The following is a 15,683-nucleotide window of genomic DNA, read 5'->3' as shown; positions in this document are numbered from 1 at the left end:
AGATATAACCTGGATTAAGGAGTGTCTTCTCTTAATGAGTACACGTGTTGAAGTATTGCAATACTACCTGTCTGTCTTGGCTACTAGGTGTGCTTTGGCAGTTAATGTGTCAAACTGTTTCTGGAAAATTTCTGCATAAATTTTCTCTGTATCACATTGGGCACAAATGATAAAGGTTAACTGTAGCTTTTGTGTCAGCAAGAATCCCCCAAACTGTAAATTTTAGTATAGTTGAATAGGGTTGAATATATAGTTTAGTTGAATATTATGCTCACATCAATTACATATATATATATATATATATATATATATATATATATATATATATACACATACATAAAAATCTATTTTTAGTGTACATGTACAGTTTTTATAAGTTTTATAAGTATACTGTCATGTAAACACAGTATTATATTTTCCCAGAGTTTTTAAATTAATGTTTGGAACTGCCTACATAGAACAGCATAGTTCTGTTGAGAAAAATGAGTGGAAAGATGTTACTTTTACAGCAAAATGTACTACTAGAATTGTTGTTTAATGTAGCAGATGTTTACAAATTAGTTTCTTAGTTTGGAAGGCCCCTGTTTTGCATTTATTCATCTGAAAAGGAGATGTTGGGTGTCTCTGTTTTTTGTTTCTTTGATTGTATGTCTTTCAGTGACCAATGAACTTATTTGAATTCCTTACAGTTTTGTTGCAATTACGATACTAAGTGGATAGTTGCTGAACAAGTAACCTTTCTGTGAGCAACAGAAGAGTTGCAGATATATATATATTTATATATATATAATATTATATAATATAAATTATATAATATTATATATACATATATGTATATATACACAATACATACAGTGGTTACATGAAGAATTTTCTGACCCTGAAGACTTTCATGTTTTTCAGAAGAAAAATAATGTGAAGTTTGATTGAAATAATTTTGAGATTAATTAATTGTGGAACTTTGGTTCTTTAAAAAACAGGTTCAAACTGTCAGGACAGTTGCCTTTGCTTTCTATCCAAATATCAGACCAGAAGGTGACAAGTATCTTGGAACTAATTGATAGCATTCCTACACCAGAAAGTGCACCTGCTACCAGTTCTCTTCCAAAAGTGACCGAGGTAAGATTTTTGAAAGAGATTTCATTAAAAATGATCAGAAAAATACCTTCTTGATATTAGCATTCAAGTTTTGAAAGGTGCACAAAAAAATGAACAAGCATTGACTTAGAGCCTCTTGAAAAAGTTAGCTCTTTCTCTAAAGCTGTAGAAAATTTTATTGCTGTTTAGTTTTTCATGAACTTTAGCCAATAATTATGAAATAGTTGTCCAGTGTTCCGATTTAAAATAGAACCCCTCAGAGTTTTACTACTATGGGAAGTAATTTGTAGTTCATAATAATCTTGATTAACAAGCATACTCAGTTTTGTTGAGGATTAGTTTCATTGTACCTTCAAATTTACAAATGTATCATAATGCTGCAGAATTTGGGTTCAGCTGTTTTGTGTAGTGAAGAAAACTTTAAATGCTGAAAGTTTTGAAGTTCAAGTATTATGTGACGTTAGATGAGAGTGACAAAAGCCAAACAAAAAATACTAACTTTATCTGTTTTATAAACAATGCCTGCCTGGCAAAAGTAGCAGGTTTTTTTTTAGCTGACTTCAGTGCTTTTCCCATTTCAAGTCCTTTACACAATGTAGCTCAGGGGTGGAAGTTTTTTCTTGTGCTTGAATCAGTTAGTTTGGAGAGTAGTTCTTGCTCTTTCACCACTCCCTTTCCTTGGTGAAAATGGTTTGGGTCACTGTTTTATACCTTCTTCAGGACAGAAGTTTGCCCCCTTCTTATTACTCCTGAAAAATATATTTCACCTTTTGAGCTGTTCTTAACAAAATTAGGAAATTAACTCACAGTTAGCTAATTTTTGACATGGCTAGTCTTTGTGGTCTGGCCATGTTGTATATGTGTGTAAAGCAGTCCTATTATTAGAATGTATGTGAACTCTTTTAAAAGTCAAAGACAAAATTTGGCTCTCCATTCTGTCATTTGTAAATACTTCTAACAATCTGTTATTTAGTAACTCATGAACTTGGTTCTACAGGAATAATGGTCATCTTTGTATTTGGGGTTTTTTTAGATTATTTGATAATTATCTTTCTGCTTTTGTACAAATTATTCTGCACTGTTCTGTGTTGCCTCCTCCGAGGCGTGATGACCTGGTTCAGGAATGGCATGGCAGTTACCTCAGACTGCTGGGGCCAATTACTTGCAGACACCAATGTGGTAGATGGTAAAATGACATTTATTTCTGAGCTGCACAGCATTATATATAACCTGGGGTTACATCACTTCCGTGTGCTTGTGTCACAAGCCACTCAGTCTTGGCTGGCTCGGTAAATTCATGGTAATACTAACAAATGAAGGTGGGGGTTTCAATCTTTCCATACAGCACGTAATCTTCTGATCACCTGTCCCTATCCTCCCACATTGCCCCCCTTCTCTATGCCTAACCAAATGTAGCAACGTACATAACACGAATGTCACGGATCCAAAACCCTGGAACTGCAAATTACTGAGCCTCTAGAACTTGGGCCATTAAACTCTTGTATTGCTGTTAATGTGTTCAAAACTTCGCTTAAAGCAGTTGTCGGCATTCAACTAGCATAATGTTAACTGAGTCTAAACGATTCTTAACAAACGACACTAGCTTATTTAAAATGCAGGGACCAAAGTCTAATGCCAAAAGTATCATAACAGAAGGGCCTATGAGAGTGGAGATAAGGGTGGTTAGCCATGGCGACTGGTAGAACCAGTTGCTACTTGAGAGGGTGGCAGATTCGGTAGCCCCCCGTTCCATCTGGGGTAGGCATAACTGGGCCACCTCACATCCCAAGTGCGAGGGGGCTGTACGTGGCCCGCCCTCCCCCTCCCCTTCCCGTTTCCCAGAGCTTTGGATCGTTTGCAAAATGTCCCTTTTTCCCACAGGCCCAACACGGTCCTCTGGGTCGGTTTTGTTGTGAGGGTTGCAGATCATCCGCTTGGGGGCAATTTAATGCGACGTGACCTGGCCAACCACAATTAAAACATGCCATCACATTGGCTATCGCTGTACAGACAGCTGCCTGAACTGGGGCTAAGTGTTCCTCTTTTGCGACATGTTTGATCATGGTCGCGAGGCTCACTCTGGCTGGCAGTGAGTGTAGAATTTCTTTGGTGGCTGAATTGCATTGTTGACATAAGCATTCTTGTACAACTGGGCTTTTTCTTCCGCGGGCAGAGCCAAGAAGTAGATTGCTGCCTGGAGGCGGTCCACAAAGTGGGTGAAACTTTCACTCTCAGCTTGTCTTATGGTAGACCATGGTGCCAGTTTGGCGACTACTCTGCAGGCTACGCGGATGGCATCTCTGGCTGCACGAGTGGTCGCTGCAACTTCAGGGGCCCATAAGTGTTGAGCTTGTGCCTGAGGTGTATGTACTGCTGGGTTGTGGCCCATTAGTCGCTGCAGGCTGGAGCCATGTAATGAGTGGTCTGTGCCGGTTACTTTGGCAAGCAGCTTCGTGCAATTATCCTCCCACTCTTGTTTGAAAACGATCATTCCCGCCCTGTCAAAGATCATTCTGCACGTTTGTTTTATGTTAAACGGGAGCATATCATCATTTCCAAAGACACTGTCCACAAGGATGGAGACCGTAGTGGAGTTGATTCCTTTATCTGCAACTGTGTTAATGATTGCCTGCACATCTTTGGGATTCACGGGGGTGTAGGCCCTTTGCCCTGTGTCTGTGACACGAACCGGAAACGCCAGGGTGGCAGGCGAGGCCCATTTGGCACAGGCAATTTGTATCTTTTTCCAGTCTGTGAGTGGAGTACCCCTTGTTTGACTCCTCACCGATGCAGGGGGGTTGCTAATTTTGGTTTTACTTGGGTTAGCTCTCTCATATTCTGAATCTGAATCAGTGATGGACCAGCGGTCTGACCACTCCCCCCAGCTAATATCTGACTCGGAGGCAGAAGTCAACTGACTGGACAGTTCTGGGCTCCGGTTCCTTTTTGTAAAACTCCGCCCCCACTCCCTCTTATGATGGGTAAGCCGTTCCCTCGCCCTGCAGTCACTTCGTCCCCTGCTTACTGAAGGTCTAACCATATAAAGGCATATCTTGCGGCGTGTGTCCTGATTGGGCTTACCACCTTTATTCACAATATCCGCCCCTCTGTGGCCATTCTTGCTGTCCCCCTTCTCCTGAGCCTCCTCCTGCTCCCGCTTGTGTGTATCTGCCACAGCCAATGACCCCATTTTTTCCCTGCCTGTAGGGCCCTGACCCCGCCCCTCAGTTTGCTGCCTGGCACCATTTAGCGGGGCATACGCTGGGGGTCTGTCCCAGGTCTCCTCTAGGTCTAAGTTATCCGTGGCATTTCTGACCTCGTCAAGTAAGTCATCCCACAGAGATTTTTGTTGCACCGCGGTCGGGGACTCAGGGATAGGGCTGGAAGGGGATGGCGGTGACAAAAGATCACACCACTCTTGTGAGCCGCCAGGCTTGGTCAGCATGTCGCAGACTGAAGTCTGCGTTGTTGCACCAACCCCCAGTTTAGGGGTGACAAGCAGGCAATCTTGGGCAGCCTTCCAAGTCTCCTGCTCTTGTAAAGCAGTTTGTAAAGGTTGCACAACTTTGCCCCATGATTTGAGATATTTCCCTCTGCCGGAGGACATGGTGTCCTCTGCCAGGGCTTTAGTGCACCTGTCCCACATGTCCAGGTGGAGTATATTCACCGGGCGATCAATAACACCTATTTGCAAAAGTCTGGTAACAGCAAAAATTAATTCTTTAGGCCTGCAATTAATTCCCCATTGCTTATGCATTTGTGATATGACCTTCGCAAGGGCTTCCATCCTTCTCGCTGGTCTGGGAGCATGCTCCCAGCCGGGCTGGTCCCACCACTCTGGCCTCTGTTCACCCGTCCAGGCGAATTCCATTACCTGCTTCCCAGATTTCAGCACCACTTGTTGCCTCCTCCGAGGCATGATGACCTGGTTCAGGAATGGCACGGCACTCACCTCAGACTGCTGGGGCCAATTACTTGCAGACACCAATGTGGTGGATGGTAAAATGACGTTTATTTCTGAGCTGCATAGCATTACATAGCCTGGGGTTACATCACTTCCGTGTGCTTGTGTCACAAGCCACTCAGTCTTGGCTGGCTCGGTAAATTCATGGTAATACTGACAAACGAAGGTGGGGGGGGGTCCCATCTTTCCGTACAGCACGTAATCTTCTGATCGCCTGTCCCTATCCTCCCAGAGTTCTGGAAAGCTGTTACTACAGTTATATTTAGTAACAGTAAATGCAACAGTTAGATATGCATACCTATTGAAAGTATATATACAGTGAAGACTTTTTCTTCATGTGGTTCTTGCCATCTCTTTAGTGGTGCCATTAAAATTTTAGCTAATTCTGACTTCTTTCACTCTTCATGTACTGATGGTATACTCAGCCAAAGCCGCCTTAGTCTCTGTTATTTTGCGCAACTAATCACAGAATAACTTTTTTTGAGGGTAGGTATTGGGACTTTACTTTTACATAAATAGAATTTGCATGTATAAGATGCACATTGCCTAGTGCTTTATAACAATGACTATACTTGAATTTAATTATAGAATTCAACTGTTAATGGCTGAATATTTTAAGTGACCTTGAAGTAGTTAGTATTACCTGTACATTGATTGTGATATACAGTAGATGAGGTGAGGAAAGACTTTGAACCAAGTATATTTGTGTTATATGTGAATCCATAGCGAAACTTAGGCTTTAACCTGTCTGCTCAAGCTTCCATTTACTTCAGAACATGACAGACTTCACTTGCTGGTTAATTCAGTTAATTTGAGTGGATTTTGTGCTTTGATGGTGGCAGGTATACTACCATGCTTTCATCTTTACAGTCTGAACTTTGTTAAGATCCCGTCATTTCTGAACTGAAAAAAAAAGTGAAATCCTTTCTTAGAGTGCTGTTTTCTTCTTTACATTCTGAGTTAGTAGTGGAAGTGTTCTTGAGCCGTGAAAACGGAAGACATTTTGGAACATTCTACATTTTTGTGCTCAGCATTTTAGTCTAAGATGACACTTCAGTGTATAAGGCTGTTTTTTGTTACTTGGTACTATGAAGCCAAATTTCAGTTTTTTCTCCTTGTTTTCATAGAATATGGAAGTATTACAGAGGAGACATTTTCACCTATTTCTTAAATATTATGTCTATTTATTACTTGTAGACATGAATATATTCAGTAAATTCAGCCCGGGGACTAAGAGAGATGTGGGAATGTTGAGAATGAGGTGAAAAATGTAGCCTTGGAAACAGTATTCAAGATGAATGTTTCTTGTTGCAATAATGTATAGATTTGATGCTGTGACATTGTGAATAATTGCTTGAGCTTGACCTTTGAAAGGTGCAGTAACAAGGGATAGGAGAAGATGTGGTGCAGGGAAGGAATTGCTCTCAACCCTGTAGTCCAGGGCCAAAGGCACTCAAAAAGAAAGGGCACACAGTGCTCAGTTCTCTTACTTTAATACTCTTTGCAAGGCACATATATAATACATGTGCATATGGAATTTACAGATAAGAATTCTTTATGAACTCAGATTGCTGAGATTGCTTTCTGAGACTTGATAAATAAAGCATTTGGATACCTTTACTAGGAGCATTTAATTCTGTCATATACGAAACCACATGGAGTGGAGGATTCCTGTTCTAGAGTGCACTCTGGTGGCATGTCACACGTTTTCAGTTACTATGAATTGTGCATAATTGCATTTCACAGTTGAAGACTCAGAATTTGATTATTCTGGCCTGGAAAGGGCCCACAAGGATCACTGAAGTCCAACTCCTGGCCCTGCACAGGACCATCCCTAGGGCTCAACACCATATACCTGAGAGCATTGTCTAAACACTTCTAGAACTCTCTCAGGCTGGTGCATTCAGCGCTTACCTGGGTTACCTGGGGAGTCTGTTCCAGTGCTCAACCACTTTATTGGGAAGGGACCTTTTCCTAGTGTAAACCTCCCTGACGCTCTTTCATGCTGTTCCCTTGAGTCATGTCACTGGTTACCAGAGAGAAGGGATCGGTGTCTGCCCCTCTGCTTCCTCTTCTGAGAAAGATTAAGACTACTGTGAGGCCTCCTCTCAGTACTTTACCCGTTGTTTTTTTTCCCCTAATGTCTGAAGCAGTGGAATTCAATGAGGCAAATTACTAGATTCTGCACTTGGGTCAAAATAACCCCAAGCAGTGCTACAGGCTGGGGACAGAGTTGCTGAGAAGCTGCCCAGCAGATTAACAGGCAGCTGAACATGAGCCAGTGGGTGCCCAAGTGGCCAAGAAGGCCAAGGGCATCCTGGCCTTTATCAGCAATATTGTGGCCAGCAGGACCAAGGCAGTGATTGTCCCCCTGTCCTTGGCACTGATGGGGCCTCACCTTGAATACTGTGTACAGTTTTGGGCTCCTCATTGTGAGAGAGACTGAGGTGTTGATCTTTTCTCCCAATTAAGTGGCCTCAGATTGCTCCAGAAGAGGTTTAGATAGGATATTAGGAAAATTTTTTTCAACAAGATGGTCATCAAACATTGGAGCAGGCTGCCCAGTGGATGACTCATCATCGCTGCAGCTATTTAAAAGGCTTGTAGATGTGGCATTTAAGCTTACCACTAAACCATGTCTCTTGTAGTGCTAGTTTTGCAGGTGGACTTGGTGATCTGAAGGGTCTTTTCTAACCTAAATGTTTCTATGATTCTATGAAATAGAAAGCAGTCCTGTCTGCTCTAATGTTTTGTGTGTCTCTTTTTCTTTTTTCCCCACCCAGCACTTGAGTTAGTTTTGTAAAGAATTGTTGATCTTTATTGTTCTCTGAAGTTGCTGTATTGTAGTCCTTTGAGGAACTAGGTTTTTTATGAATTTTATGAATTTTCATATAATGTGCCATTTCTAGCCATCTTTTGATCTGTGAAGTTGAATGTTTGAACCTCTTCACTGTGTTTCGTAGTGTGATCTCTCTAGTTAGATGCAAGTGCAAAAGCTGCTGCTTCTACCTATTTTATGCCTCATTTCTCCCCATGCTTATAATTTTAGTAATGTGTTTAATTTTATTGAATTTCACTTAAGCTAAGTTTCCCTAAGTTGTAAAACTTGGATGCAGCATATATGCATGCAATAGCATGACCAATAAATACAAGAAAAAATTTTATGATATCTCCTGTTTCAGGCTACAGTGTCCCCTGTGCTTGCAGGGCCACGTTTATCTCAAGGCGTGTGTCCTGTTTTGGATCTTCACTCATTTGCTGAGTCAGGTAGTATAATCTGTTTTAAAGTCTTGCTTAAGAAGCGGGTCAAGTCAATAAGTTTTTGAGTTCTTTGAATTAATTTATTATTCTTGCTGTAAGCAAGGCTATGAGGCTATGTTTCAAGTTCTTGAGGGCTGAGTAGTGTTATATTCTGTTTAGCTTACAAATAGCTTGACACTGTACAAATGACTTCAGTATTTTCTCATAGCAGAAAATTCTGTATGCTTGTTTTTGTTGTTCCCTTCATGAGGGTATAGCAGAAAATTTTGTTTGGTATGGTGGGTTTATTTTTGTTGGCATATATTATTGCAAATCTGTATTTAGGGCATTTGAAGTAATATGAAGTGTTTAGTTTTAACATGTACTTAGTTCTCTGATGATGGTTTTAATTATTTTCTTATGGTGAAGGATTTCTGTCCTATTTAGGTGGATTTGTTTAAATTACAAGTTAGGGAAATGATGACCATTAGAATTGCTGTGTTTTTATAAACAAACATTTTGACTTGAACTGGATAAATCAGAAGATTGACTGTGGGACAACCAGTTGTCTTCAATACTACCTTGCTGTTCAAAGTAACTTAGCTAGGTAACATTTCATCTAGTAGTTACATTAGAAAAATAATCAAATATATCAGTGTTATTTCAGTGTCAGTCATGTTTGTGATGCCAAAACACTCAACTGGAGAAACAGACTACTACTCCTTTCTCAAGTTAATTATTTGTGTGGTTAGCAAACTCTAGCAAAATTATCAGCAAAGTTATTATGTCTATTTCATGGCTTTGAATTCAGCGTGTATGCAGTATGTGTAAAAATATGTTCATCTGTTTTTATATAAGTTCCTTTAAGTATTCAAAGGTAGAGTGGAAATGTCTTTCAGTTCTTAAAAACTAGGCTGAAGTGAGAATGCATGCTAGCAACTAGTAATTTGAGAAAGTAATAGCTAGATAGGTAGATTTAGATTTGAATAGGTAGATTTAGATTTGAATCAAGTCTGATTTTTAATCTATACTATACATACAGCTATACAGTCCTTTTAAGTGATTTATGTTAGTTCTCTGTCTTCAGCCTCCAAAATCTCAGGGCTGCTTTTAACTTTACAAAATACTTCATGTAATTGGTAGAGTTTTTTAAGAAGGCTGTTTCTTCCACATAACCTTATACTTCAGTGCTTATGGTTAGGTGAAGAAGACCTTCAAAGACAATCAATAGTGCATTCTGTTTATCTTGGTTATATTTCTGCACTAATGTAAAGTAGATTAAAAGCTTGATAATTCTTAGGAGTCTCTCTGAAATGGGAGATCTCCAACAGTGAGAAATCCCAAGTAGTGTGGCTGATAAGGAAGCCAAGGCTCTTGTACTGTCAGCAGCAGTCATTTCAGCAGATGAGTTAAGCTGTTAGGTCACACTGAAGGCAAGACAAAGCATTGATTGTGCCATCTTTTGCAAAGCCAGAAGAGAATGCTGATGAAGGAATTAGCTAATGAGATCTGAAGTTTATGATGATATGATGGAGGCAGCTGTAGGTGGGTGTAAAGTTGCGGAGGCAGGCACTGAGATTTGTTATGGAAACAGATTTTATTATTAGTTGTCAGCTAGATACCTGTATGTTTAAGCTTTTATAGATGTACATGTAAAAACTCTAGGTCATAATACTGTAAAATATTGGCTGTGTAAACTGCATATGTAATGTTGTTGTGAATTAATCCTTAGAATCAGAAGAAGAATTTTATGATGCTCTAAGCAGTCCTGTGGAAGATGTGCCATTTTTTGAAGTCTCATCTGATTCCCTCAAGCAGGCTGTCAGTACAAGGCGAAACAACCTACAAAAACAAGAATCTCTGAAAAATATGACAGATTTCCAGCTAAAGTTTGAAGTAGCTGAGGTAAAATTACTGTTTAAAATTTTCCTGTAGCACAGCAGGACTAAATTTTTTCCGCGTTTGTTGTGTTTATAATTCATGTGTGTAGAGATACTCATTCCCCATTTTTCCCTGAAACTATTTTGCAGAGTTTTTCCAAGTCATAATTGTGCTTTTGTATCCTTGTCATCAGTGAAGTGCTTTGATTTATCCACTTGATTTCCCAGCTCACTTTGTCACTGAATTTTCTTTACCTATGTCTCAGAAATCACATTACATCTTTTTTTAGCTAAATAGGTGCTTGTGGCATCTTTTTTCCAGATACTGCTGTGGTCAATGGGAAACCTTCATTTATGTTTTATGTTGTAACAAGCACCTTATTTTTCTGTTCTAGTTTTTCCCAGATGTTGTCATCCACAAATGTAAATCTGGGAACGACGACACCTTAATTATAAAGAGTTTTTTGTGTTCTTGCTGTTTTAGGCTTTGCGGGGGGGGATAAAAGAGTACTTTATCCAAATGCAAGAACACTTGCTAACTGTATCAGTTCTAGTAAAAGTAGTAACAGTACTTGATAGTGTTACCAATGATAGTAACACTATCATTAACATTGTCATTAGACAGTCACGGCTGTGACACTGTTATTCCTGCAACTCAGTGTATTTTACATTTATTTTAAAAATAAATCATACTAATTCAGTTAACTTTACAAATTTTGTTTTATTTAGGGTTTACAGAATGTCTTCAACACACCACAGCTAGCTTTTCGCATACAATATACTACGCCTTTACTACAAATAAAACTGAAATGTACTGTTTATGTAATTACAAGACCTTATTTAGACCTACTAGTCTAAAATGAGGATGCTATGTTTTACATTATTTTCTAATGACAACTAACTTACAGTCTTCAAGAAAAAAATTAATTTGGGAATCTATTAGAAATCACCTCTGTTGTCCTTGTAGTTTAAAATTGCTTAATGGGTTTTGTTTTGATTTTCCTTATTTGTAGACAGCATTACATGGAAAGGAAGAATACATGTATTTGTTTGGTTGTCAAAGTCAGCTACAACAGCTCAGCTACATATTTATTTAACAACAGTATTGTCATACATTGGTGAAAATGTAGTAAATCCTCTTGCCAGACATTCAGCTTGGGAATCTAACTCTTAGGAGGAGAATTCAGAGAAATTCCAATTAAAGTAGTATACACTTTGTGCTGACTGAAAATCTAATTTTGGCTGTATTGAACATTACTGAGTGCTGTACAGAATTTTTTTAAAAAATAATGTAGTTTGTGTAACTGTTACTTTGGTATTACATGCATGCATGTTTGAAATTTTGAAATAACAGCAATCAGTACTGCTTGTTGAATTGTTTATTTCTCTTCAAAGCATTTGCTGTATAGAGTTATATTATCAATACTCAAATAGACATTAACCAATAAAATGTAAGTAAATATGTCCTGTATAAAAATTAAACAGTTTTTATACTTCTTATAATCCCTTATTGGTTTTGGGTGTGTATTTTGGTTCTTTTTTTTAGGTCTTAATTAAATTATGCCGTCTTACTGGTGATACTGAGATGCCTGTGCTCCAGCTTGATATTTTGGGCTTAGGTACTGAACTTAAAATGAGAACATTTGACATGACTGGGAGTGCTTTCCTTCGTGAAGTTGGTCTTCTGTGCCCAGAGTATATTGGTAAGTATTTATAATCTGGTCAAAGAATTCTTCACAAATACCACTGTGAATTTGTCTTCAAAAACTCTGTAGGGCTTTTGTAAAATAAAGAAGATTTACTTCCTAACTTAAATGCAGGACTGGGGGCAAGTAAATCAGGAGGTCATCCACTTTTTAGTGCTTTGGTAAATATGTTCTGGTGGTGATGATTGTAGATTGTAGATGTTTAACTATTATACATCTGCAAAATAGGGGCTTTTTTTAAGCAGCAATGACAGATAGTAGCCCAACTGGCAGTTTATAGATGAAGAAAGTTTTGATTTTTTTTTCTCTTAAAATAAGTAATTTTCCATATTTTTTTTTCTTATTTCTTTTTAGATGATAATGGCAAGCCAGTTTACATAATTACTACATTGGATAATGTAGAAGATGATCTTCTCACTCTGGAGTATACAAAGGTTAGGAAAGAGTAGACTTTGCTTTTGAATTGTAAGCCTGTCATACATATCACATTAATAATGCACCAGATGTTGAAGCTTTTTTCCTTATTGATGTTTTTAATGTCTTGAGTGTCATGTGCAAAGTCTGTTTGCTCCTTCAATGGAATATCTTTTAATACTTAAGTTGTAGTGGATTTAAAAATAAGGTTTTTTTAAATGAAATTTACAAACTTCTGATTTGTTTATGTACCCTTCCGGTGAAATAGACTGATATTAAGGGACCAGAACTGAAAACTGTCTGTCAGAATGTTCTACAGAAAATAAAGGTATGATAAGTTCTTTTAAACATAATTTTCTCAGTCTGGGAGGAGAGGCATACTGGATAAACAGAAGTTTTTCTTTCAGGTGAACTTTTCTTCTCTAGATGTTCATTTGCATACTGAAGCTCTGCTGAATGCTATGAACTATCTGAACAATCTTCTGCCTAAACAAGGACCTAAAGTTGTGGAAGAACCAGTCCATGAGAAAACAGAGGAGAAGAAGGATGTTCTCAAAAAATTAAGTAAGTTTCTTTATTATTTTTTCCTCCTTTCATTCCTCTCTCTTCACTTAAGCAAGAAATAAAACAAATGTACTTTCTATTTTTTCTATTTTTGCAAGCCTGTAAATGATGTTTGATATGAGAAATTATGCTTCAAATTATATATGGATTTATTAGGGTTGTATCCTTAGTGATGTGCACTTTCCTGACATATAGGTCAAGGAATACCTTTGCTATGTATTGGAAGCACTAAGTCAATGTAGATAGAAAAGCCATAAATTGTTGTCAGGTTTCTGTATTTTTTTCCTGGTATGAATTAAAGCATTTGATGGTCTTATGGTTATTATCTTGTACTTGAGGAGCATTAACCTCTTGCTTGCTGTGCAGCTCAAAGGGATACCAAAATAGTACCTGTCCTCATTGAATAATGGTAACTTTGTTATTTTTTATTTCCCATAGCATCAAAAAAATCGAAGTGTGAAGATGTTATTGACCTCATTATCTGTGCGGATTTATCATGTTTGCGTATTTTTATCAGAGAGAAAAACCATAGAATAGCTGAAATTCACATTGAAGGTAGGAACAAACCTTTAATCACAAAGACACAAAACTTTGTAACCATATTAGTGTATAGATTTTGTATGTCTTGTTTTTAAGGTCTGGACAGCCAAGTGATCATGAAGAAAGCAGCAACTAATGTGACTGCAAAATTGAAGAACATCAGTATTGTGGATTCTGATGAGAAAGCATTATATAAAAAGGTAGGCATATGCATGTATTGTTGATTTTCTTTTTGAATTGATTCTAAATTAAGTTACCTTTTAGGCTCTACTCTCTGCTGTGACATTTTTCAGTCATGTTTTATGTATTTGGTGGGAGTAGTATTCTTGATATGACAGATTGATTTTGCTCCCACAACCAGTAATTATTAGATCGATATTAATTCATGCAACTGTGATATTTAGCTGCTCATTGTGCCTCTTACTGTGTTGACTTTTCTGAAGAGAATTATTCAAGCTGAGATGTCAGCTGAATATTTTCAGCTATTTCAATCGATTTTTAAAATTTGGGGTTTTTTTTTTTCCGTATATTGTTGAGATACTTGAAGTAAAAATGTCTTAGTGGTGTGCGGTACTACATTTTGTTTTGAAGTTAAGTTTCTCCAGTATGTAAGTTTTTACAGTTAGGATACTACTTTTTTTTCTTCTTAAGGCTCTTTACATCACAGAAAAAGAAGTCTTCAACTTCAGAATGGTATCATATGTAAATGCTACAGATGGCATTGCATATACAAATATGGATGTTGTTGACAATCGTATTTACCTAACTGTTGGGTGTATTCAAGTAGTTTTTGTCAACAAGTTTGTTTCATCTGTTTTGGTAAGTTAAATTTTCTGGATACTGTTTCTTATCATCCAGGTGAAGTTGTCAGAGCAAGCAAGGGATAAGATGTTCCATATGGGGTGGTGTCCATTTGTGTAAGAGTTCTTATATGCTATTGTAAGAAACTTTACTGGGCTTGATGGTTTATTTTTCTTCTACATATGTTTGTTACTGTGGAGCAGATGAGTAAGCAAGAACGTTTACTATTGTTAATAATAATGTTTTTCTTAGATGGTTTGAGACAGCTGTTAAATATACATACCATTCATTATTTATAACACTGAAATATAAGTAAGAAACCATGAAAATTAATCCCCTTTCCATAAATACTGCTAAGTAAATCAATCATCTGCTGCTCATATGATTGAATAAAGTGTAATTTCTACAAGTCATGTTACACAGTCATGGCTCTTACCATCTAATTTTCCAAATATTTGGTATAAAAATTTATTTTTATATATGCATAATTTATCATATTTGAGGAGAGAATTGGACAAGAATTTGGACAAAATGTATAGCAAAAATAACATTTTAGCTATTTAAATAACTATGATTCATAGTGGTTTTGAAATACTGTAATTCTTAATAATACTGTAATTCTTAATAATTAATTCCTGAGATCTGTATTCCTTTCCTAGGCTTTTGTAAATAACTTTCAAGCTGCCAAGGAAGCCCTTACTGAGGCAACTGTTCGAACAGCAGAGAAAGCAGCTACAGGTGTAAAAGAGTTAGCAGAGCGTAGTTCCCGTTTGGCGCTGGATATCAATATCAAGGCACCTGTTGTGATAATTCCACAGTCAGCAATGTCTGCAAATGTCCTGGTGGCTGATCTTGGTCTAATCACTGTGAAGAACCAATTCGTTATTGCTAAAACAAAAACATGGTGTAGTCTTCCACCTGTTATTGACTCTATGACAGTGAAATTGAGTGAACTGAAGTTATACAGGTAATGTAATGTCAATTTTTTTAGAATTCATTTAATCCTTTTGAGATTCTTCACTTAGAGAGCTTCAAGGAGTAGTTAAATAATTAGTTAATGGTTCGTGACTGACAGACTATTATCTTGGAATATAACAGCAAACTAGTAATTTTTAAAGCAGTGAAAATGCATGGCTTAGGAAAAAGAGCAATCTGCACATCTTGAAGTAGAAATAAATATTTGTTCAGGATAAGTTGTGTAGTACTGTAGAGTTATACATTATTCATTAGTTTGGGACAGGCTACACCTATTTGAATTAGATTGTTTTGATGAGATTTTCAAGCTATGCATAGCAGCAAAGGTCCCCTGTTAAATAGCCATTAAGAACTGTTTGGAAATGGTCGTTGGTGCAGGGGGTTCATGGAGGGAGAGGGAATGGAAGGGGCTTTTCAAACACAGTTGAAAAGTACTGAAGAAAGAAGGAATTACTCTCCACTGGAGAGCAGGTAAGATGTCCTGACTTGTTAGAGTTTGTG

At 37.7% G+C, this 15,683-nt stretch overlaps 1 protein-coding gene across 7 annotated transcripts in view; it reads left to right on the top strand.

Moving 5' to 3' along the window:
- VPS13A (vacuolar protein sorting 13 homolog A) overlaps window positions 1-15,683 on the top strand; it is a 109,056-nt gene that overhangs the window by 32,291 nt on the left and 61,082 nt on the right. For all 7 annotated transcript variants that reach the window (XM_030258669.4, XM_030258668.4, XM_072922601.1 and 4 more), the window contains exons 23-33: window positions 981-1,119; window positions 8,245-8,329; window positions 10,035-10,207; window positions 11,729-11,885; window positions 12,243-12,322; window positions 12,571-12,630; window positions 12,710-12,866; window positions 13,305-13,421; window positions 13,503-13,606; window positions 14,058-14,225; window positions 14,867-15,174. In XM_030258669.4, the coding sequence (XP_030114529.4) occupies window positions 981-1,119; window positions 8,245-8,329; window positions 10,035-10,207; window positions 11,729-11,885; window positions 12,243-12,322; window positions 12,571-12,630; window positions 12,710-12,866; window positions 13,305-13,421; window positions 13,503-13,606; window positions 14,058-14,225; window positions 14,867-15,174 (1,548 nt within the window). The remainder of the gene's footprint in view (window positions 1-980; window positions 1,120-8,244; window positions 8,330-10,034; window positions 10,208-11,728; window positions 11,886-12,242; window positions 12,323-12,570; window positions 12,631-12,709; window positions 12,867-13,304; window positions 13,422-13,502; window positions 13,607-14,057; window positions 14,226-14,866; window positions 15,175-15,683) is intronic.

This window comes from Taeniopygia guttata, chromosome Z (genome assembly GCF_048771995.1).
Source record: "Taeniopygia guttata chromosome Z, bTaeGut7.mat, whole genome shotgun sequence".
Taxonomy (NCBI): domain Eukaryota; kingdom Metazoa; phylum Chordata; class Aves; order Passeriformes; family Estrildidae; genus Taeniopygia; species Taeniopygia guttata.
This window is presented reverse-complemented; position numbering and strand designations above follow the sequence as displayed.